Consider the following 24082-nt stretch of genomic DNA (forward strand, 5'->3'; position numbering starts at 1 on the left):
CCTGATTTTGATGATTGTACTGATGAGTACGTATAAGAGCATGTCCTTGTTTTTGGAAAATACACATTCAGTGTTGGGGGGTAAAGGGGCATCAGGTCCGCAACTTACTTTCCAGTGGTTTGGAAAATGGTGAATATATAGAGAGGAAAAATGATAAAGCAACTGTGATAAAATGTTAACATTTGGGGGATCTGGGTGAAAGGTACAAGGGGATTTTTTTGCACGAACATTCTGGAGAAATCTGAAATTATCGCAGCTTCCTCTGCTAGGTTCCTTTGGTTTGGGGGCAATTCCTTGTCTCTCTTTTCTTCCGCGGGTGATCTCCTCTATTTCCCTGGTGTTCTGCGTGGTACTCTCAACTTTCTCTCTCGAACCTAGGTTTCTTTTCTTAATGCCATATTGTACGCTCTTTTCATCTCTCCAGGAATGTCTCACCAGTTCCTCAAACTCGCCCTGCCCCAGTCTGAATGCACACTCTTCTCCCTTCACAGACCCTCTCCTCTTCCAGGGCTCCTTGCCTGAGTGCGCCATGCTAACAGCTTGCTCAAACCAGAAGAAAGTAAACCATGACTCCAGCACTCACTTTGGGCTGCTATCTTCCTCATCCCCCACGTACACTTTTGTTTCTTGTGGTGAAACTTGATGCTGGAACTTGGAATGGCCTCTTGTCACTGCCTTGTTCATAAGATGTTCTGGGGGATCTACGATCCTTACAAAGCTTTGCAAGCAAAGCACAACAATTTTATGATATATAATCCTAGGCTTATAACCTGGTTGCAGCAGTAATCTTGTCCATATGCTTTTAAAGCCTGCTAGTGTTTATTTAAGTATTTGTTAGCTACTGAAACTGTATGTTTGTGTGGGTATATATTAAAATATATTAAAATATTTATCTCCACCACATTGCCATCAATATTGATGAATATCAGAAGAGACATACTTTTTCTATCAAACTGATGACGTGATCTGTCATTGAAGTAATGGTTCATTATCTTTTTTTGAAGTATTTACTTTGTTAAACATTTGTTTTTCATGACCTGTTATTCTTTTTTTTTTTAATTGTATTTATTCGTCAGAGAGAGAGAGAGTGAGAGCATGAGCAGAGGCAGAGGGAGAAGCAGACTCCCCACTGAGCAGGGAGCCTCGATCCCAGGACCCTGGGATCATGACGCTTAACTAACTGAGCCCCCCAGGCGCCCCTCTAGTGTAACATTTTAATTTCTTTGTTGCTTTGTAACTATTTTTCAGAGTAATTTTCTTAGTGATTGCTCTAAGAACTATAATGGACATTTAAATCACAATCTACCTCAGATTAATGCTAACTTAATTCCAGTAGAATGGGAAAACTTTGCTCCAGTATAACTGTATCCCCCACACCCTTCTTTGGCAAAGGCCTACAAAACATGTGTCACTGGGTGGCTTCTGGTAAACATGATAAACTATTTGTGGTTTAATTACAAGTACCGTATTAATGAGCTGACAGCACATTACTCAAAGTCATACAAAGTCACAGGAAGCCAAGTGCAAAGGTCATGATAAAGATGTTTTACTGATGTCTATGCCTAAAGCTCTACATTTCCTCACATATTCTGTGCAAGAATAAAAACACGGCTACATGTGCAGGCCCAAGGGAAAAGGGGCGGAACTTCAGCAAGTCGTAGTTCCTCAAAGCAGTTGTGCAAGCTGGAATATATTAGACATTCAGCAGCCCCTTGAACAGCCCCCTGATGCCAAGTTCATGGGTCACTAAGTAATGGGGTGAGCTTCTTCAGCTGAGATAAGACTTAGTAACTCTTCAATGGTGTTTTGTTCATGGACACTGAGATGCTGTTCTTTGGCTAGATTGAAGGCTCTCATGGCATATTCTTGTGCCTGGAATAGAATTGCAGTTATAAAAAGAAATTGTCATAGGAAAGCTTTACGTGGGGAAGCCCCATCTCTGCTCAACCCAGAAACATGGGAAAGGACCTCTCTGCTTCTCACACCAGCCACTGAGCTCTTGTTGGAAATTTGGAAACACCCACGGGGTCCTTACAGCTAGCCACACGTGTGCTGGGTGGGGCATGGGGGACCAGAAAAACCCACCTGGCTTGATAAAGTAAGTAAAAATTAATACACCTTCTTAGCAGAGTGAGATCTTTATAGGATCTTCATCAGGACCCTCTGAACCAACCCTGGGAGACAGAGAGGTCATCCTGGGGGCCATGTGGTCCAGAGTTTTCACTTGGACAGAGGTCTCACAGGACATCCTGGGACAGCCTCTGGTCTGGATCTTCTTTCCCTCCCTCCTTCTCCCTCCCTTCCTCACTCCCTCCCTTCCAATAAATATTTATTTACAGATTTTATTCACTTATTTGACAGAGAGAGAGAGAAAGAGCGCAGAAGCAGGGGGAGCAGTAGGCCTCCCGAGGAGCAGGGAGCCCGATGAGGGACTCGATCCCAGGACCCCAGGATCATGACCTGAGCCGAAGGTAGACGCTTAATCAACTGAAGCGCCCAGGCATCCCAGGAAATCCTAAATTTCCCATGACACTCACACAGAAAGGCCTCCTCCGTCAGGCCTCCCTCCCTCTCTCTCTCCTTGCCTGCTCTTCTTTTTCTTTGCAGCACTATTCACTATCTGAAATTATATTACGCATTGTTTCCTTGTTTATTGTGACTTCCTCTCCTCCAAAAGGAATTGGGCAAACAATGGACCCTCTCTGTGCCTCAGTTTCCTTATCTGTAAAGTGGGAATAATACAATACCTACTTCATGAAGTTGGCCTGACAATTACACAGGAGAGTTCATGTGAAGTACTTAGGCTAGTGATGGGCATGTCCCTAGGGAAGAAGACAATGCAGTTTCCATGATGCAGGTTGGACTCCACAAATGAGAAACATCTCGAGCATCCAGACTGTTTTGAAGTGAGGCCTTACTCAGAGGGCAAAAGCCAGTGTAACTGGGCAAAACACAGCCAAATTCAACTAGAGGAATTTCTACCTCCATTTTAGACAAGGTGCTCTTCTGGGGAAACTTGCCTTTGAAGAATTCATCATCAGGTAGTAAAGCATGAACAGGGTTTTCAGAACAAAGATAGTTTTTTGGGGGGCTGTGTTAGATGTAGATTCTCGAATGTTCCAGATTGAAGTCAGGATCTGAATGGCTTCTGCTTCCTGGGCTTCATCTGCAATGGAAAGGAAGGAAGTTGGAACGAAGAAGCAGGCCCTAGGAGCTGCGGAGTCTCCCCTCAAGGGTGAGCACTGAGCTGTCAGGGTACTGGCCTGCGGCACAAAGCACAGCAGCAGGAAGCCTGGCAGTTCCAGGCAGACCCCCACAGGTCTCAAGGTAGCTACGGTTTCTCTCTTTCAGAGTCCTGAACTCTTGATTTCTTAGGCCTCCAATGCAGGAAGCTGTCATAGTGGGACTCCTTGGGTCCCACTCAGCTTCAGCTGGAGAGCAAGAGCCCCCGGGATTTCTGGCAGCCAGCAGCTCAATCCTCTCCCAAATCCAAGGGTGCTTGAGCACCTTGGACTTTCTGCTTCCCACAAGTGAGTCTGTCTACTCTTCCTCCCAGCAGCTTTGGGTCCTACTCTGGTGACCCTTTATTGTCTTATTATGAGTTATCTGGGGCAGGTGCTCTAAGCACTCTCTATGTACTATGCTTAGAGAAGAAGACAGAAAGGACATACACCATAATGCTAAGGTTGGCTGCCTTTGGATTTCTATGAATTCCAAGTTTTCTGCTTTAACATAAACCACTTTTACAATGAAAGAAAACTCAATAAAGTTATTCATTTTTTAAAATCTTAGCTCAAGACCTCTCCTCCAAGAAGCCTTCCCTCTTCAACACCATCCAACTGTCCTCACCTCTTCCTTCTGGGACTCATAATATAATGTGTACTTGTAGGAACTTCCTTTTATTTCATCTAGGTTCTGTCCCATCAACCACACTGTATGTGTCTTTGGGCAGCAACTAGGTCCTCTGTCCCTTTTTATTATATCTTAGAGGGCATGATGCTGTGCAGCGCCACTCAGCACTCACCCTTTGCTGAGTCTGGGGACAGAGACACGGATGACACTCAGCTCTGCCACTGAGAAGCTCACTGTCCAGTAAAGGAAGAGGAGAAGGCACCAGAATAAATGAGCAGTGTGACTTCTTCAGAGAGTTTACCCTGGTTTATGTGCCTTGGAGGGATAACACATCAGAAATGGAGGCTCTGCAGAGATCACGGGGGGCTCTGGTAGGTCTTTGTCTCTCCAGATCTGTCCCTTATGAGCCCCCGGAAAGGCTGTTTGTGGTGCCAGGGCTCTGAATTCTTCCCAGCACTGGTGGAATCTCTTTGATTCCCCCATCTCAGTGTCCTCATCAGCAAAATACAGAAGATGGCCCTGATGTGTTCCATGACAGGGACAGTGGCTCTTCCTCGTGGGGGATTAGGAGGGTTGAAGTCACTGTTCTGCTTTCCAGGGAGAGCTGCCACTTACCCAAGCCAGTGTCGGTCTCAAATCGCTTGCCCAGTAAGTCTATCTGCTGGATGCGAGCCTGTGAGAGCACTTGGTAGCGATCGCTCAAGTATTTACTCCAGATCTCAGAGACCTGTTGGGAAAGCAGACGCAATCTGAGCAGCAGGCCAGACCTGAGCCTAATCTATTTTGCTAGTGGAGAAACAGGAAGAAAGGAAAGTAAAATATATCATGTGTCAGACCGTGTGATCTTGGGCAAGTCATTTCATCTCTCTGTGCCTCAAGTTTCTCATGAATAGTCTGGCGACACCAGTTGTAACTTAGAAGGCCAAAATACCAAAGCTCAACTCCCATATTCCCCAGCTCACCTTGGTGTACAACGTGTCTGCCAGGTCCAACTTTTTAAGGCCATGGAAGATATTAGCCAGGTGGAAGTAGCCCCCTGAGGTCCTGATATTCTCTGTTCCAAATGCACAACTGGCAAAATAAATCTATAGCAGAAAGAAGAATGGGGTGCTTTAGTTCTCCTTGTAAATTATACATCTGATAAAGAACTTGTACACCCAGAATTTGTAATGAACTTTTACAATAGCCCAATTAAAATAAAAAAAAAATGGGCAAAGGATCTGAATAAACATGTCTCCAGAAAGATATACCAATGGCTAATAACACATGAAGTGATGCTCAACATTATTAGTCATTAAAGAAATGCAAAATAAAATCACAATGAGATACCACTTCACACGCACTAGGAGGGCTCTAATCAAAGAGGCAGAAAACAAGTGTTGGCGAGGATGGGGAGGAAAAGGCCCCTCACACAATGCTGGTGGGAATAGAAAGTGATGCAGCCTCTGTGAAAAGCAGGTTGGCAGTTCTCAAAAAGTTAAACAGTGAGTTACCATATGACCGAACAGTTCCATTCTTAGACTACACCCAAGAGAAATGAAGGCATGCGTCCACACAGAGACTTGAACACAGGGCCACCTGGGTGGCTCAGATGTTTAAGCAGCTGCCTTCAGCTCAGGTCATGATCCCAGGGTCCTGGGATCGAGTCCTGCATCGGGCTCCCTGCTAGGCAGGGAGCCTGCTTCTCCCTCTGCCTCTCTCTGACTCTCATGAATAAATAAATAAAACATTAAAAAAAAAAAAGACTTGAACACAAATGTTCAGAGCAGCATTAACATAACAGCCAAACAGCAGAGACATCCCCAGTGTTCATCAAGTGATAAATGGCTACACAAATTGTGTATTTCCAGATGATGGATACTACTCAGCAATAGAAGGAATGAAGTATTGATATGACAACATGGATGAGTCTCAAAGTAATTATGCTAAGTGAGAGAAGTCAGATGAAAAGACCACATATCATTCTGTTTATATTAAATGTCCTGAGAAGGCAAATCTACAGAGACAGGAAGTGGCTGCCTGGGCCGGGGGCCGGAAGGAGAAATGAACTGCAAATGGATGTGAGGGGCTTCTGGGGGTGATGGGAATGTTCTAAAACTGGATTGTGCTGATGGTAGCACAACTCTGTAAGTTTACTCCAAATCATTCAATTGTACACTTAAAGTGTATGAATTTTATGATATGTATCCATAAAGATATGGTTGTTTTTTTTTGTTTTTTGGGGTTTTTTTTTTGACAGGTAGGCTGAAGAATCTGAGTCTGATCTATTTCTTAACTGTGTGGCCCAGCTCAAGACAGAACCTGTGCCTCTGCTTAATTTGTTGAAAGTGAGAGTACAGAGAAAACACAAATGAAGTGTATTAGTCAGTCTCCTAGGTGGAAATAGATGGCACCCTCAAAGTACTTCCTGAAGATAGTTTAATGAAAGGATTATTTAAAGAGACATACAGAGGTTAAGGAACCAACAAGAGCTAGTGAAACACCAGGGACTCTCAACAGCAAGAAACTATTACTGTCCTGACTCCTGAAAAGAAAGGGGGAAAGCAGGGTCACCAGGGCCGCCCCCCTGCCCCCGCCCCCGAGCGAGAACTATGGGAGGAGGCCACCTGCCAGGAGCTGTGGCCCTGGAGGAACACTGCCCCTGCCAGAACTGGGATGGAGCAGAAAGGCAGCGGAGAGAGTAGATACCCAACCTCTTATCTCTTCCCAGCATCCACTTCCCTGCCACGCCTCTCGCTCTCTAAATCCAAGAGAAGCTGGAAAGCAATGGATTCTGGGTTGTGTAGTCCGTAGAGGTCAGCCTCCCAGGGCACAGTAGAGCAGAGAATGGATTTAGGGTGAGGGGATATGGAGACTAACCAGCACAAGAATGTTTGCAGTGGGTTTATGAACATTGTGCAGTGGAGGCAACCAGAGGGAGGGTTGCCCAGTGGAGAGGCTGAAGAGAGAAACAACCGGTGCTGAGACCGCAGCTTGACCTTAACCTCATCCAGATTTCAGGCTCAAGAACTTTTCTCTCTGGACATATTGTCCACTACAGACATCCTTATAGAAACCTCATTAAACTTGGAAGAATGGCTCCACCATCACTCTCATCATCATCTTATCTAACATTTGTACGCAGTTTTATAGTTTATAAAGGACGTTCCTATATGAACAGTTCATTTAAACTTAATAACACACTCTGAAGTAGAAGCATTGATGTTATATGTAAAAATGATAGCAAATTGCTGCATATACAGTGTCCTATTATTAATCTCTTCAATGACCCAATGAGACATACACTATTTGATGATTTCTGTCTTACACTTGATGAAAGAGGTGAAATAATGTCCACTATGTCCAAGAGTAGAAGTAAAGCCCTTCTCTTAACCACTATGCTGTTCTACCTTTATTATCCTCAGAGAAATCGGGCTTGGAGAAGTGACGTGACCTGGCCAAGGATGCACAGTCAGGAAGTGGAAAGGCTTGAACTCAGGTTGTTAGAACTGTGTTCTTGCTAATATCTCACCAGTCAGTTGTCACCAGAAAGTTTTAGAGAAATGCTCAGTTAAAAAAGAACAAACAAGGGCGCCTGGGTGGCTCAGTCAGTTAAGTGTCTGCCTTTGGCTCAGGTCATGATCCCAAAGTCCTGGGATTGAGCCCCGCATCGGGCTTCCTCCTCAGTAGGGACTCTGCTTCTCCCTCTGCCCCTCACCCCACTCATGCTCTCTCTCAAATAAATAAAATCTTAAAAAAAAAAAGAACAAAAAAAACTAAGCATAGCTGTTTTCAGAAATATTCAAGTGTTATAATTTAACTGGTTTACGTCATTGGCCAGATGATAACGGGCTTCCTCATAGTTTTCCTTAGCTATATAGAGAAGTCCCAGGTTCCGATGCAGTAAAGAGTGGGTGGCATAAGGACATTCAGTCGATTTGAGGACTGTCCACTGGGCTTGGGATAGATATTCCTCAGCTTGGACAATCTGTCCTAGACCTGCCCAAAAGAAGTAAGGAAGGTTATAATTCATATTCTGGCCAGAGGACACATGATGAAATGTGAGTCAGCACCCATTCACTCATTTTTTCATTGACTCAAACATTTATTGACATACAAGAACTTGCACATAAACATTCATAGCAGCCTCACCATAATAGCCAAAAAAATAGAAACCTAAATGCTCATCAACCGATGAGTAGATACACAAAATGTGGTCTGTCCATATCCATGAGTGGAATATTATCCAGCCACAGAAAGGAATAAAGTACTGACATATGCTACAACATGGATAAACCTTGAAGACATTTCACTAAGTGAAAGAAGCCAGACATAAAATGTCACATATTATATGATTCCACTGATATGAAATGTTCAGAATAGGCAAATCCGTAGAGACAGAAAAATGATGGCCAGGGACTGTGGGGAGGGAGAATGGAGTGTGACTACTAATATGGGTATGGGGGTCCATTCTGGGATGACTAAAATGTTCTGCAGTTAGATGTAGTGATGGTTGCGCTATCTTGTGAATATACTAAAATCACTGAATTGTACTTAAAAGAGTGAAGTTTATGTATGTGAACTCTATCTCAGTTAAAAATATATGTATATGTATACTTAATATCTTTTATGTACCAGGCCTTGTGTTGAGAGATGAGGATTCCAAGATGAATCAAAGCCATTGCCCTTGAAAAATTTACAGCTGGGTTCAGGGAATGCATGGGTGTCAATATATTTATAACACAGTATATAAGTGCAGCAATAGTAACATCATAAGATTTGGAAGTGGCAGAGAGTAGGAGGTGTTTAATTCTATGGATGGGGTGGAGAGGGACAATGGAATGGGGCGAGGCGAGGTCAGTGCTATGAACTGAATGTTGTATCCCCCCAAAACACATAGTTGAAGCCCTAATCCCCAAAGTGATGGTATTTGGAGGTGGGGCATAATTTGGTCATGAGAGTGGAACCCTATGAATGGGATTAGTGTCATAAAAGAAGAGATACAAGAGGGGTGACCCCTCTCTCTGCCATAGGAGGATAAATGAGAAAGTGCCTGTCTCCAAGCCCGGAAGTGGGCCCTCACCAAATCTGCTGATACCTTGATCTTAGACTTCCAGCCTCCAGAACTGTGAGAAATAACTGTTTATTGTTTAAGTCATCCAGTCTGTGGTATTCATTATAGCAGCTGAACTAAGATAGGAAAAACTGAGCTGAGTTTTGAGGATGAATAGAAGTTTTCCTGACAGATAAGGGAGGGCGGGCACCTGGGCAGAGGTAACACAGATGCAGAACCATGGAGATATGAAATAGTGGGCTGTGTTTGGAGAACCATATGTGGGTCTGTGATGCTGGAGCCCAAAGTGTAAGGGATCAAGTGGCAGGAAATGAGGCTAAAGAGGTAGTCAGGGGACAGGTCATGGAGGGCTGGAGGACTTAGTAAGTTGCGCCAGGGACCTGGATGCACGTGGATAAAAACTGGAGGATTTCCAGAAAGGGAGAGAGAGTTGGGATTTCGATTTAGAAGAATCCCCAGGAGCCAGGGTGGGGAGGGGTGAGAGGGGAGGAAGTAGAGTCAAAGACTCACTAGAGGACTTTTTGAAATAGTTCAGGCAAGGACTGATAGAGCCTGAACTAAGGCAGTGAGTGAAGATGGAGCAGATACCTAAGAGACATTTAGGAGCCAGAATGGACAACACGTGGTTACGAAGTAAAAACCACCTTATTTCTAATATTCAGATACTGCTGACGCTTAAAACTTTGTTTGTTTGTAAAGATGCATAAAAGCTTCCTGCTTCCCTGTTTGCCTCCCAGGGAGGCTCTCAGACCTGGATAGAAAGCTACTCTGCCAGCCTTCTGCAGAGCAGGAGGTACTCTCTGGGTGCGAGGCATTTCCTGTGATGGGTGCTGCAGCAGAAAGGGTGCCAGGAAAGGTCAGGGGGCGAGGACACAAGCCCCTCATAAGTCAATCTGTTCTGCTTGTCCTTCCGCCCAGGCCTCGCTCAGATGCAGGCATTACTTATTCTAGCTGCAATCACAGGTTACTGAATTAAAGGATGAGAGCTGAAGAAGCAACCGAAGGGAGGAAACACGGAACTTCTCTTGACCGAAGTTCAAACTAAAATGGGAAAACACTAGGTTAGAAGAGGCGGAGGCCCGGGATCCTGGCTCATGCAAACATGGCAAGTCACATCTTCCATCTGGATTTTCTCTATAAAATAAGAGCTTTAGACGGAGCAAATGACTCTTAGCAAAGGTTATTTAGATGGGGAGAAAACCGGCAGAGGGCACTGACATATACTGGAAACTTTTCATCTTTATCGTGTAGTTTCCCTTCAAGAAGGCAATGCCAAAGAAGGAAGGCCCCAAGGCCAAGCTGAACTAGCAACTAAAGAAGCATCCCAAAAGATACTTGGGAGAAAAAAAAACTTGAGCCCCCAAATCCAGAGAGCGGGTATAGTGAGGTAGGAGGAATGCGCTGCTCCCAGCAGGTTGAACTGAGACTGGCCGGTGAGTGGGTAAGTTTAGGCATGCCTTCTTCTACATAGTGCTTTTCTCGACTGGTGTAGGGATGGAGTGGAGGTACCAGATACACAAAGTTGCTGAAGGAAGTTAGACTATCCTAAAGGGTCCTGTCACTAGCGTATGGAAGAGAAAGAGAAAGGATAGCCAGTTAAGGAGTAAGGGCTCTTGTCTGCAGGGTGAGACAAAAGGCCTACTCTGGGCTAGCAGCTGATCTGAGAGACATCAAGAGGGAAGATTTTGGAAGGTTTGATGACGAAAGTAAAGGTGCATAGAACAAAGCAGTCACAGATAATCATCTGTGAGGCTGGGAGGCACCGAGGGGAAGGAAAAGGAATTCACATTTACTGAAGGCCTGCTATTTGCTGTATGCACAGTATGCTAGGCCATTTGCATCTGTGATCTAACTCTGCCAACAACCCTGTGAAATAAATATCTGAGGAGGAATGTACAGAGGAGGAAACTTCATTCATTCGTTCAACCACACATTCATTTAATTTAGAGTATCACTTTGCTAGATGCTCAGCGCATACTAGTGAATAAAACAGACATGATCTCTGACCACAAGGGGCATATAATAAAGGGAACTAGATACACAATAAACAAAGAAAAATAAAGTGCTATGAAGGAAAGAAACAGAACACAGTCTTCCAAAAAAGCAGGAAGAAACCTGCCTTGATTGAATTAGAGAACCCTCTCTGAGAAGGTGATATTTAAGCAGATACCTGATGATTGAAAAGAAACCAGCTATATATAAGGGAGAAAAAAGCATCCCAGGCAGAAGGAAGAGTATGTGTAAGAGCCCTAAGAAGCTTGATATCTAGCATCACTCAACCAGTAAAGAAAGAGTTGGAGGGGTCCCTGGGTGGCTCAGTTGGCGAAGCATCTGACTCTTGATTTCAGCTCAGGTCATGATCTCAGGGCTGTGAGATAGAGCCCTCTGTTGGGCTCTGCACTCAGCAGGAAGTCTACTTGAAGATTCTCTCCCTCTGCCCCTTCCCCCACTTGTGTGTGCACACGTGCACTCGTGCTCTCTCTCTAAAGTAAGTAAATAATTAAAAAAAAAAAAAGAGTTGGAATTTGAACCCAGGTTCCCTGATTCCAAAGTGCTGACTAGAGTGGGGGAAGATGAGTAAGGTGGCTCTTTGAAGTGTCACTGAAAATATCATCTCTAGTTAATTAAAATTCCAAAGTTTTACCAAAAAGAAAAGAAAAGAAAAAAGAAAAGGCTAAATACCTGTTATTCTTTCCACTCCAGTCTGGCAGAATCTCTTAGATGAGAAAGAGACATGTGCACAAGGAATGTAATTTATTTAGACTTTCAAAAAGGCTGGCAAGGTTTCAATGACGGGGGGAGGTATAATGAGAACTTCCATTTAGACAGAACTTCCAGCTTGCAAAGCACTCTCATGTTCATTACACACAAACTCATTTAATCCTCAAAACAATCCTGTGAAGGGGACTCAGAGTCACCAAATGCTTTCACAGTGCCCACCAGATGTCAGGTTCTCTGAGAGGAATTTTTGAGTACCTCCTCTGGGCTAAGTGCTGTTCTGGGTATGAAGACACTCTGATGAATAAGAATAGGGACAGTTCCAGTTCGTCCTGAACTTATAGTCTAGTGGGAAAGAGAAACTTAAATTAAGTAATCTCATCAATGGATATATAATTATTAGTAGTAGTATTTTGGGTTTTTAAAAATATTTTATTTAATTTTAGAGAGAGCTCACACACAAGATGGGGGAGGGGCAGAGGGAGATGGAGTGGGGATGAATTTCAATCAGATTCCCTGCTGACTGCAGAGCCTGATACAGGGCTCAATCTCACGACCCTGAGATCATGAACTGAGCCCAAATTAAGAGTCAGGAAAAATCCCAAAATCCCACAGCTAGTCAGCATCAGAAACACACAGAACCTGAGCTGTATTTCCTTGTCAGAGTCATACAAGTCAAGGAAAGATTGAGAAACTATTCCAGGATGAAGGAGACTAAAAACACATGGCAACAAAATGAAAAGTGTGATTTTGGACTGTAACCTTCTGCTGTCGAGGTGTAATTGGGATGACTGGAGAAACGTGAACTAGATGATAGTAGACGACGGTTGTATGGTGGATATGAAGAACGTCTAGGAAATGCATCAGGCAAGCAACTTACTCTCAAGTAGCTCAGGGGAAAAGAGGTTCTTTGTACTGTATTTCCAACAGTTTTGCTTTTTAAAAGTTTGCTTAAAAAGAAAAACAGTGGCTATCAAGATGGATAAAGTGGTTGGACAGTAACTAAAACACTGCAGATGCTCAAAAATGTTAATTCCCCTCCAAGATGCTAATTCTCTTCTTGTAGCAACGACCACGTGGGGTGGAGCTCTGCCGAGTCTGTGTTCCCCACTCTCATCCACGGTATGAGAGATACGATTCTTCTTCCCTCTCCCATCCACAGGGGCGGGTTCCTATACTCCTGTTTGAGCCATGTGACCCTGACACAGAGGTAGATAAAGGTAAATACCACACTCAAGCTGAGTCAACACAACTCTCTCTTCTAGGAATTTAACACTGGAAATCAGGTGCTAATTGTTTCTACTATCCTCCTTAAACCTGGAGGACATGTAAATTCCATGGAAATTCAGCTACATCTGATATTTTGGGGTAGCTGTCTTTGTGGTAGGCATAGGGCAGAAAAATCTGGTCTGCAGAGATGGTAAATAAAGCAGATGCAGAGATTGAAGCAGAGACAAGACACAAGGCCCAAGAGAGAAAATTTGTTACAACATTCTGATTCTAGGACTTCATGAAGGCTCAATTCCCCTGGGACACTCCAGTGTCCGATTAAATGTCCTCCTTTTGCTTAGGCCAGCTAGAGTGGATTTCTGTCAGAAGTAGCCAAAAGTTGATGACATCTGCTTCCCCACCTTGTGCCAAACTTTACAGCAACACTGCTCTTTTATAAAAGGTATCTTGGTGCCACCGCCAAGGCTATACCCTTTGGCCACTGATTCAACCCAATTTAGTACTTCTTAAGGGCCCTGGGCAGGAGGAGGGGGGTGGTCTCGAGTCAATTCACTTACCAAGGCTCGCCTCGGCCAACAGCAGGTAAGCAGGCACAAGCTCTACTGAACTCAGGCCGTGCACATTCATGCGGAAGCGAAGCGAGTGCAAAGCTGCTGGAACAGCAGCTTCATGTTTTCCTTCAAAGAGGTATTTCTGGGCTACGGTGTAGCAGAATTCAATCAAATGCTTCTATGGAAGAAAAAACTAGACCATCTGAGAGAGTCTAAAGGTAAAAGGCAATGGTGGATATAGGTACACCTGGGTAAGGCCACTATCTAATGAACTGGTTGAGGGCACCTAGTTAACCTGCTTGTATGAAGGTGGACATGAGACCCAAAATAGGTGATATAAAAAGGGAAACCTGGATTGTGAGTTCCTCGAGGTCCAAGAATAAGTGTCTTTTCACCTTGGTTCATTATCAGCATAAAGGAGTGCTCTGTATAAAGTTATTAAATAAATATTATTCTTGTGTTTATAATAAAATTGTAGTTTAGCACCCATCATGTCTCCGGACATTCTAAAACTTTCTTTCTATTTGAGTTATAATTTTGAGAGAAATATCTTATCTTTCCTTCTGGAGTTATCCTGCTTAGTGAGTATCAGAAATAACTTAAATTCTGCAGTTTCAAAGCCCTCTTCAAAGTGCCACATTTAAATTGATGAATCTGGTGTTCTGAGATTTATGGCTTATAAAACCCTAACTTTTTAAGAATAATTGAGATGCTATCAATGCCATAATAGAAGTTTTTAAATATCCTTTATGAATTCACCAGTGTATTCATACACCATTTTTTTGACCTCCTACTATGTACCAATGCTCTTATCAACATACTGGACATATACAGATGCTATGGCTGAATTTTGTTCCCCCTGCAACTCATATGTTGAAGCCCTAAGCCCTAGTACCTAGAGAATGTGACTGCATTTGGAGACAGAGCCTTACAGAGGTGATGAAGATAAAATGAGGCCATTAGGGTGGCCCCTGATCCAATTTTACTAGTGTTTTTATAACAGGAAGAAATTTGGAAAACATCAGGGATGCACGTGCCCCCAGGAAACCACACCTGCTGACACCTACTCTTGATCTTGGACTTCGAGGTTCCAGAATTGTGAGAAAAACCATTTCTGTCGTTTAAGCCACCCAGTGTGCGGTATTTTGTTAGCCCTGGGAACCTAACACAGTGCATATTCAGCAACTATGTGGAGAACAACTGACTGAGGACATAAAGTCATAAAACAAAGTCTCTGTCCTCAAAGAGGTTCCAGTCTGACTTTGTCCTGGGTGGTTTCGCGGTGCCCGTGAGCTAAGCCTGTACCCGCCCCCCCCACAGGACCCACCTGCCGCTGCTGCAGCTGCTGCAGCTGGTGCCGCCGCTCCTCCTCTGAATTGTAGAAGGGCATGGAAGTGCGCAGAGGAATCAGCAGCTGACATATCTTCTCATGGATGCTGCTCCAGTCTGCTCTTTGATGAACCACACCACTGACAATGAAAACATGGACCTCATTATCTTTCCCTTTGGCCTGGCCGAAGATTCTAGTGGCCCCACTTACTGGCCTCACCCTAAAAACTAGAAAAGGAAGCCCAACACATATCAGGCAGGGAACCCAAAGCCATTTCTTTTCTTTTCTTTTTCTTTTTTTTAAAGATTTTATTTATTTATTTGACAGAGAGAGACACAGCGAGAGCGGGAACACAAGCAGGGGGAGTGGGAGAGGGAGAAGCAGGCTTCCCGCCGAGCAGGGAGCCTGATGTGGGGCTCGACCCCAGGACCCTGGGATCATGACCTGAGCCGAAGGCAGACGCGTAACGACTGAGCCACCCAGGCGCCCCACAGAGCCATTCTTGACACAAATCTCTTTTCCTCCATGTGGTTATGTGGTGGTGTACCAACTAGCGGGGGTGGGAGGCTGTTGTTTCTTCAGGCACAGGTCACAGTCCGAAGTCACGAAGTCACGTGGTGATGCTGTGGCTGATCTGCTCTTCTGCTTCATTAATAACATTGTTCTAAGGCCATTTTCAGAATATCTGAACATCAAAGCTGATGTTTGTGAAGGTCTTTTTCTTGGGGAAGGGAAAGGAATTTCCATTTGCTGAGGCTCTAGGAGACTGTGTTGCGTGGCTCTGGAGAGCACCACTGACATTGTCTTCTGTGTTCCAGGGGGCACACTCACACGAACACACTAGGGACAGTCCCCAGTCCCAGTGGTGTAGCAGGTGCTTTTGCTAGTAACTAACTTTTTGAGAACAAAACAAAAACTATTATTTCAAAGATAAGGAAGCATTGAAGTGGAGAGCTTAAGTAGTTACTCTAAGCCTATACTCCAGAGCCAGCTGATTTTTAGCTCTCCAGAGGGAAGCACTGTGACAGTTTGGTAGAAAGCTTTTCTGAGTTTTACATACAGATTTAGTATTTTTGAACACTTAATTGGACAGGACCACAGTCCTACAGAGAATCCACTCCCATTCCTTAAATAATTGCCTCTATGACTGATTCCCAAATCTATTACCTGCTTCTGACCGTTTCTCCAATTATTTTTTTACACTTTTAAATTGATATATAACTCACATACAATAGAAAATTCACCATTTTAAAGTATAAATCCAGTGGTTTTTAATATATTCACAAGGTCATAAAACCATCACCCTATCTAACTCCAGAACAATTTCATCACTCAAAAAAGAAACTCCATTTGCTCTAGTTGGTTCTCTCATTCTTTTCTCCTCCCATTGGTGCCCAGAAACCATGAATCTACTTCCTCTGTGTATTTGCCTGATGAAGACATTACATATAAATGGAAACAGACAACATATGACTTTTTGTGTCTGGTTTCTTACACTTAGCATAATGTTTTCAAAGTTCATCCCATTTCATCGCATTTATCAATATTATAATCGTTTGTACAAATGAATAAATATTCCACTGTATAGCTGTATCACTTTTAATGTTTATCCATTCATCAGTGAACATGTGGGTTGTTTCTACTTTTTGGCTATTATGAATAATGCCGCTATGAACATTTGTGTATAAATTTTTGTGTGAACACATGTTTTCAATTCTCTTAAGTATATACCTAAGAATGGAATTGTTGGGTCATATAGTAACTCTATGTTTAACTTTTTGAGGACTGCCAAACTGTTTTCCACAGAGGCTGTACCATTTTACAGCCCAGCAGCAATACAGGAGGGGTTCACTTTTTCTACATCTTTGCCAACACTTATTCTATTTTTTTTTTACTACAGCCATGTTAGTGTGTGTGAAGTGGTATCTCATTGTGGTTTTATTTTGCATTTCCTTAACAACTAATAACGTCCAGCATCATTTCATGTGCTTATTTTCCATTTGTATATCTTCTTTGCAGAATTGTTTATTCAAATCTTCTGTCCATTTTTTAAACTGGGTCTTTTCTTATTGTTGAGTTTTAAGAGTCGTTTACATACTCTAGATATAAAATCCTTATCTGATATATGATTCGTAAATATTTTCTCCCATTCTGTGGGTTGTCTTTTCACTTTCTTGATAGTGTTCTCTGATGCACAGAAGTTTTAAATTTTGGTGGAGTCCAACTAATCTATTTTTTCTTTGGATACTTGTGCTTTTGGTGTCATATCTAAACTGTTGCCTAACCCCAAATCACACAGATTTCCAACTATGTTTCCTTCTGAAAGTTTTATGTTTTTAGCTCTTATATTTAGCTCTTTTTTGTCTATGGTGTAAGGTAGGGATCCAAATTCATTCGTTTGCATGTGGCTCTACAGTTATCCCAGCATCATCTAGAAAGGACCATTCTTTCACCAGTTGAATGGTCTTGGCAACCTTGCTGAAAACCAATTGACCATAAATGTACATACTTTCTGGACTCTCAATTCTAGTCCATTCATCTATATGTCTATCCTTATGCCACTACCACACTGTCTTCATTACTGTAGCTTCGTAGTAAAATTTGAAACTGAACAGTATCAGTCCTCCAGCTTTGTTCTTTTAAGAGACTTTTTAGCTATTCTGGGTACTTTGCATTTTCATTTAAATCTTAGGATCAGTGTGTCCATTTGTATAAAAATGACAGAATTTTGATAGGGATTGCATTGAATCAATAGATCAATTTGAAGTGTAATTATCTTAATAATATTAAGTCTTCTAAACTATGAATATGGAGTATCTTTCCATTTATGTAGGTCTTTAATTTCTTTCATAAATGTTTTTTTAGTTTTCAGTGTGTAAGTCTTGCCCTTCTTTGGTTAAATTTATTTTTTTGATGCTACTGTAAATGGAATGGCTTTCCTAACTTCATTTTCAGATTGTTCATTGCTAGCATGTATAAATACAACTGATTTTTGCACATTGATCTTGTATTCTGTAACCTTGCTGAATTCATTTATTAGCTCTAATAGTTTGTTGTGGACTGATACTGTTCAATTTCAAATTTTACTACAAAGCTTTTTTGTAGGTTCTTTAGGGATTTCTCTCTAGATCATGTCATCACCAAATAGATGTATTTACTCCTTTTCCAAGCTAGATGTCTTTTATTTCATTGTCCTAATTGCCCCAACTAGAATTTTTAGAAAAATGTTGAATAGAAGTGATGAAAGCAACATTCTTGTCTCATTCCTGCTCTTAGTGAGGGAAAGCCTTCAGTCTTTGATCACTAAATATGATGTTAGCTTTGTGTTTCTCTATAGGTTATGAAAGTTCCTTTCTATCCCTAATTTGCTGTTTTTATCACAAAAGGTATTGGATTTCATCAAATGCTTTTTCTGTATCTATTGAGATTATCATGCGGTTTTTGTCTTCTCTTAAGGTGACGTCTTAAATTGATATTAGTATGTTGAGACAATGTTGAATTCCTGGGAGAAATGCCACTTGGTCATGATGTATAATCCTTTTTATATGCTGCTGGATTTGGTTTACTAGTATTTTGTTGAGGATTTTTTGCATCCATATTCAAGAGGGAGAGTGATCTGTAGTTTTCTTGTGATATTTTTGTCTGGTTTGGTATTACAATAACACTGGCCTTATAAAATGAGTTGGGGACTTTTTCTTCCTCTTCTATTTTTTTTTGGAAGAGTTTTTGAAGAATTGGTATTAATTCTTTTTAAAGTATTTGATAGAGGGGTGCCTGGGTGGCTCAGTCAGTTGAGCATCTGCCTTCGGCTCGGGTTGTGGTCCCAGGGTCCGGGGATCGAGCCCCGCATCAGGCTCCCTGCTCGGCGGGAAGCCTGCTTCTCCTTCTCCCACTCCCCCTCCTTGTGTTCCGTCTCTCGCTGTCTGTCAAGTAAATAAATAAAATGTTAAAAAAAAGTATTTGATAGAATTCACCAGTGAAGTCATTTGGTCCTGGGCTTTTCTCTGTGGGAAATTTTTGATTGCTAGCTAAATCTCTTTAGTTATAGATCTACTCAGATATTCTTTTTCTCTTGAGTCAGTTTTGTAGTTTGTGTCTTATTAGGAATATATTTCATTTAGGTTTTCTGAATTGTTGGTGTACAATTGTACATAGTATTCTCTTATAATCTCTTTTTTCTGCAGAGTTGCTAGCAATGTCCCCACTTTCATTTCTGACTAGTAATTTGGGTGTTCTGTTCTTGGTCAATCTAGCTAAAGGTTTGTCAATTTTGTTAATCTTTTTAAAAAACCAGCTTTTGGTCTTGTTGATTCTCTATTGCTTTTCTATTCTCTATTTCATTTATTTCTGCTCTAATCTTTAATATTTTCCTCCTTCCACTAGCTTTGGATTGAGTTTGCTTTTCTTTTGCTAGTTTCTTAAAGTGGAAGGCTAGGTTATTGATTTGAGATCTTCCTTCTTTTATAATGTATATATTTACAGCTAGAAATTTCCCTCTGAGTACTGCTTTCACTGCATTCTGTAAGTTTTAATATTTGTGTTTTTGTTCTCATTTCATCTCAAAGCATTTTCTAATTTCCCTTGTGATTTCTTCTTTGACCCACTGGTTGTTTAAGACTATTATTTCCATACATTCATAAATTCCTCAAGTTTCCTTCTGTTATTGCTTAATGTCATTCCACTGCGGTTACAGAACATACTTTGTATAATTTCAATCCTTATAAATTTATTGAGACTTGCTTTACGGTCTAACACATGGTCTATCCTGGAGAATGTTCTATATGCGCTCAAGAAGAATGTATATTCTGCTGTTGGTGGCGGTGTTATCTATAGATGTCTGTTGGGTTTAGCTGGTTTATAGTGTTGTTCAAGCCTTGTATCGCCTTGCTAATCTCCTCTTCATCACTGACAGTAGAAAATTGAAGTGTCCAACTATTATTTATTTCTCCCTTCAATCTGACAGTTATTACTTCATGCATTTTGAGACTCTGTTGTTGGATACATAAATCATGAATTTTTACATTTCTATCGCCTATTGTATATTTTTACTCAAATGTGACTAAGTTCACTGTTTGATTCCAATTATACATATTCTAAAACTGGTAACAATAACCTAGCACAGGGTCAGCAGTTTTTCTGTAAAGGGCCTTATAGTAAATATTTTAGGCTTTGAGAACTACATGGTCTTTGTTGCAAAAATTCAACTCTTTTGTTGTAGCAGAAAAGCAGTCATAGACAATATATAGCTTTGTTCAAGCACTCTCCTTCCTTCTTCTAGGACAACAGAAATGCAATAAAGTATTTTCTTTACAAACTGCAACTGCTATCACAGAACTGATAAAAGCATTAAAAATTTTTATAGGGAATTATTGTAAACAAATCAATAAAAGCACTTAACAGCCAGGATATAGAAATAGTTGAATTCCATAGGGTATTTATTAAATAGGGGCTTCTTAATTGTGTGAGCAATGGAAATATTAATTTACTTAACTACCTAGACTTTTGTTCCACTGAGAGCATTTGACATATCTTGCTTTTCCACATAAAATGAGCTTCATTTATATATTCATGAGCTCTTTCCTTATTCGCCTGTCTCACCCCTAACACCCAACACAGGATCATGCATAAAGGAGTTGAAAATTATATTTTCAATTAGGGCTCACAATCAAGTAGCCTGTGAGCCAGATGTGCTTTGTTTGGCCATTATCCTGTTTTTAAAACTGAATTTAGATGTCATTAGGAAAGACATTCATTCTGCAGTTTACCACAGATCCTACTGTCTCCTACTATTGAATACCACTTCACTGCTATTCTCTCTTCCTGGCCAGTGAAAGCATTTTAATTTGTGCCCCATATGTTTAATAAAAGGAAAACTTATTTCAAATTACTCTTATCTATATGCTATGATTTGCTCACCTATAGTACTGAAGCCTCTTTTACTATCTGTAATGTTTCAGTGTGCACTTTAATAAAACTGTCTTTTCTTACAAATATTCAATTCCCTAGGAACATTCTCACAATCCAATACAGAACAATATGTGCAAGACTACACAGAGTGTATAAAACAGATGTATGTATAGGAAAAGAATATAAGGAAATTGATCAAAATGTCAGGTTATTAATCTCTGGGTTGTGAGATTATGGATTATTTCTCTTCTTTATTTTTTATATTTTCAAGTTTTCTACAGTGAGCCTGAGTTATATTTACAATTGGGAAAAAACTCTTCTGCAGAAAAAGAAAAAAAAAACTGTCAGAAATTCGAGTTGACTGGCCTTCCTGCTCCTTAAATTGGAACAAGGAGAAAGAATATTTATTGAGTGCCAACTTGGTCTTAGGCATGATGCTACATGCTTTACATTCAACCACAAAAACCCTGTGAGGGAGGAGTATTAAAGCCCCCATTTCTGAGATAAAGAACAATTACTTCAGTTTTATTTTATGGAAAAATCTTGAAATTGCCAGGACACAAGCACACAGAAATCTGGAGAAAAGAGGCAGGTGGGCTGGAAGGAGAGGAGAAGGCCTTAAAGAGAATTAAAGGCAGTGAAAGAGAAGAAAGGAAATAATGATGGATAAGGGCATAGGAAATAATTTATTCATGCATTCATCAAATATTTAGTTTCAACTATTTCAAGACACTATGCAATAGACTGTAGGGTATATACAGATGGGTTGGACACAGATCACAAGACGGAATATGTATGACTGTCCTTCTATCCGTATTCAACATAACATCCAGCATTAATGGAACATAAGAAAATTGACATAACACACTTACCGACAACTGAAACGAAGAAGGGAAATAAGAGTCAACTGAAGAGTAGAGAGTGACTACAAAGTGAGTTGAGATGATGAAGGCATTACTGCTGGCTGCAGGGATGAAGGCAAGAGGGAAAGAGGTAGATGCTCATTATCAGCCAAAGGACTCTAATCTCTTCCCTGAGTGCCAGGCCTTTACTTGAAGTTGTTCACTAGCCATCTCTCCCAAGTGACCTGAAGGCCCTCAAACTCTGTGTCCCCAACCCAATCCGCCACCCACCTGGTTTACTATCCATTCAGAAGTTCACTTATGCAACAAATGATCACTGAATGTGTGGTATATGCGACCAATAGGTTCAGTGAAAGACACAGATATTAAGTAAACACAAAATACAATACAAAAGTACAGGAAAAACGAAGAAAAAGGTGAGACAGAAAAATAAGAGAGGAGTATTTTCAGAAAGACCTCTCTGAAGAAATAACATTTCTGAGAACTGAAGGATGAGAGGGCCTTAGGAAGATCTGTGGTTGAAACGGAGGTTCCCAGCAGTGGCGACAGCCTAGGCGAGGAAAGGACTTAGCAAATCAGAACTGAAAGAAAACCTCTGTAATTACTTCAAGGAAAAGAGGGGGTGAGTGTGGTGGGAAATGAAGGTAGAGACCTGACCAGGGCTTTGTAGTTTCTGCTACAAATTCTGAATTGTAGTCTAAATGCAATGAAGAAACAGCAATGAAAACACATGCCATCCCTCCCTTCATGAGATATACAGACCTAGTGAGGAATACAGACTATTAAACAACTGATTTCAATCTGTGTCATAAGTTTTAGGACAGGGAATATACAGAGTGTTGTGAGAGCACTGAGGAGGGACACCTAATTCAGTCTGAGGAGGTATATTCACTCTCGACTGGGATCATTGCAACAAATTCTCAATCAGTTATGTCACACTGCTACCTGTCATCTTTCCTTAACACAAGTGAGACCTGGTCAAAACCATCCATGACCTCCCAGAGTATAAATTCCAAACTTCTTGATCTCATGTCACCATTTGGTCCTAACCTCTATCTTCTTGGTTTAAAACTCCTCCTACTACCTAGCGCAATGGTTTTTAAACTTTCTTTTTAGTAAATATATTTTATCATCACAAACACACATATCCACATAAAACAGTAGAAAGTTTCAAGAAACAATTCAAGTAGGATTACTTTGATACTATTTTATTCTTTTTTCCCTAAAATATTTGTTGATTTATTCATGACCTGCTAATGGGTTTAGTCTGCGGTTTGAAAATCAGTGACTGCTTCGTCCATTACTACCTTCTCTACTCAGCTCTGAACAAACTGTTCTTTCACCCTTTACCCAAGTAGACCCGGATGCCTGGAGTACCCTGTCCTTCTGTCTTCCTTGTTCATTCACCTAGCAGTTTCCTACTGACCTTTCAAGAGTCACTGCAAACATTATTTATTCAGAGAAACCTTTCCAGATATTGCCCCAGTCACCATGCTTCCACCCTTAGAGGTCCCAGGAAATAGCACACCCTAAGTGACAGTACTTGTCATGCAGGGTCTATTATTATGACTTTTCAAAAACAAGTTAGTCTGCTCTGGACTAGGTTTCTGGACATTAGCAACTTAGCTGTTTTATCTCAGGTCCAACATAGGCTCTAATGGGAAGCAAAGGTCAGGGGATGTTACGTTGAATAAATGAAAACTCACCTCATTTTCTACTACCCTCCCCACACTCTCACCACTTTGGCTGTGCACTTCTTTCTATTCCTCAAGCACACCACAGTCTTTCCTCTCTCAGAGACTTACTCTTTCCCCAGCATTTCCACTGCAGACTGCTCCTACTTTACCTTCAAATCAGTATCTACCCTTAGGAGGGCATCTGTCCAACCTCTCATCACATTTCCTTTGTCTTTATGGCATTAATGACTCTCTGAAATTATCTTGTTTTCTTTTTGCTTGTTTGTTCACTTATCTACCTGCCGCACTAGTTATGTTAGCTTCTTTAAGGGACACAGTCCACCAAGTATCCCCCAGTAACTTCGGCTGCTAGAACAATGCAGAGCGCACAGTAGGCAGGCAACAAAACCTCTGGTGACGAACGAGGGAGTGGGAGAAGAGGCAGACACGGAAGTCTCAGGGACCTGTCCTTGAGTGTTCCTTGACGGAGCCGGTGCTACGTACGCAAGGCACCCACATGCCACATTTCAGGGCCTACCAGTAATAAGTGACCGTGCAGGCCGTGCACACTCGCTCGGCCGGGGCCTCGCACACCTCGCAGCAGAGCCGGCGCCCCTTGGGCACCGCCAGCGGGTAGATGATGTCCATGTTGCAGCCAGCAGTGTCGGTCTCCAGGACGGTTGCCCGGCGAGGACACGCTGGACGCCGGCGTCACGTGACTGCCATCGGGCAGCCTCGTTCCCAGAATTTCAAGCGCAGGGGGTGGGGCGTGCCTCCACTGACATCTAGACTGTATTTTTGGGGTTAAAAAAAACACCACCACAAAACTCCTCCTCGTTGGTCCCGAAGGTTAAACGGCCGGGCAGTCTGACTCCAGTGGAATCTAAGTCCAGTAAGGCCGA

General features: G+C 41.8%; 1 protein-coding gene across 3 annotated transcripts; it reads right to left on the reverse strand.

Annotated features, from left to right (window-relative positions):
- Window positions 1-1518: 1518 nt before the first annotated feature.
- On the reverse strand, window positions 1519-23881 carry ZMYND12 (zinc finger MYND-type containing 12). Of its 3 annotated transcripts, none has more exons than XM_027572203.2 (8): window positions 23719-23881; window positions 14732-14873; window positions 13411-13579; window positions 7661-7830; window positions 4815-4937; window positions 4468-4579; window positions 3021-3166; window positions 1519-1872 (listed from the first exon to the last, which is right to left on the reverse strand). In XM_027572203.2, the coding sequence occupies exons 1-8, from the start codon at window positions 23826-23828 to the stop codon at window positions 1747-1749; spliced, it is 1098 nt and encodes a 365-aa protein (XP_027428004.2). In that variant the 5' UTR covers window positions 23829-23881; the 3' UTR covers window positions 1519-1746. The 3 variants fall into 3 exon arrangements, with proteins under 3 accessions (XP_027428004.2, XP_027427996.2, XP_027428011.2); XM_027572195.2 differs by having other exon boundaries at window positions 13411-13582; XM_027572210.2 differs by lacking the exon at window positions 13411-13579 and having other exon boundaries at window positions 23719-23856.
- Window positions 23882-24082: the final 201 nt, after the last annotated feature.

This window comes from Zalophus californianus, chromosome 4 (genome assembly GCF_009762305.2).
Source record: "Zalophus californianus isolate mZalCal1 chromosome 4, mZalCal1.pri.v2, whole genome shotgun sequence".
In the NCBI taxonomy this organism is placed as follows: Eukaryota; Metazoa; Chordata; class Mammalia; order Carnivora; family Otariidae; genus Zalophus; species Zalophus californianus.

Coding starts and splice junctions, on each gene's coding strand:
- ZMYND12 (XM_027572195.2), bottom strand. CDS start 23,828: ATGGACATCATCTACCCGCTGGCGGTGCCCAAGGGGCGCCGGCTCTGC. Junction 14,874..23,718: donor TGCACGGTCACTTATTACTG/GTAGGCCCTGAA, acceptor TTTCATTGTCAG/TGGTGTGGTTCATCAAAGAG. Junction 13,583..14,731: donor AGCAGCTGCAGCAGCGGCAG/GTGGGTCCTGTG, acceptor TTTCTTCCATAG/AAGCATTTGATTGAATTCTG.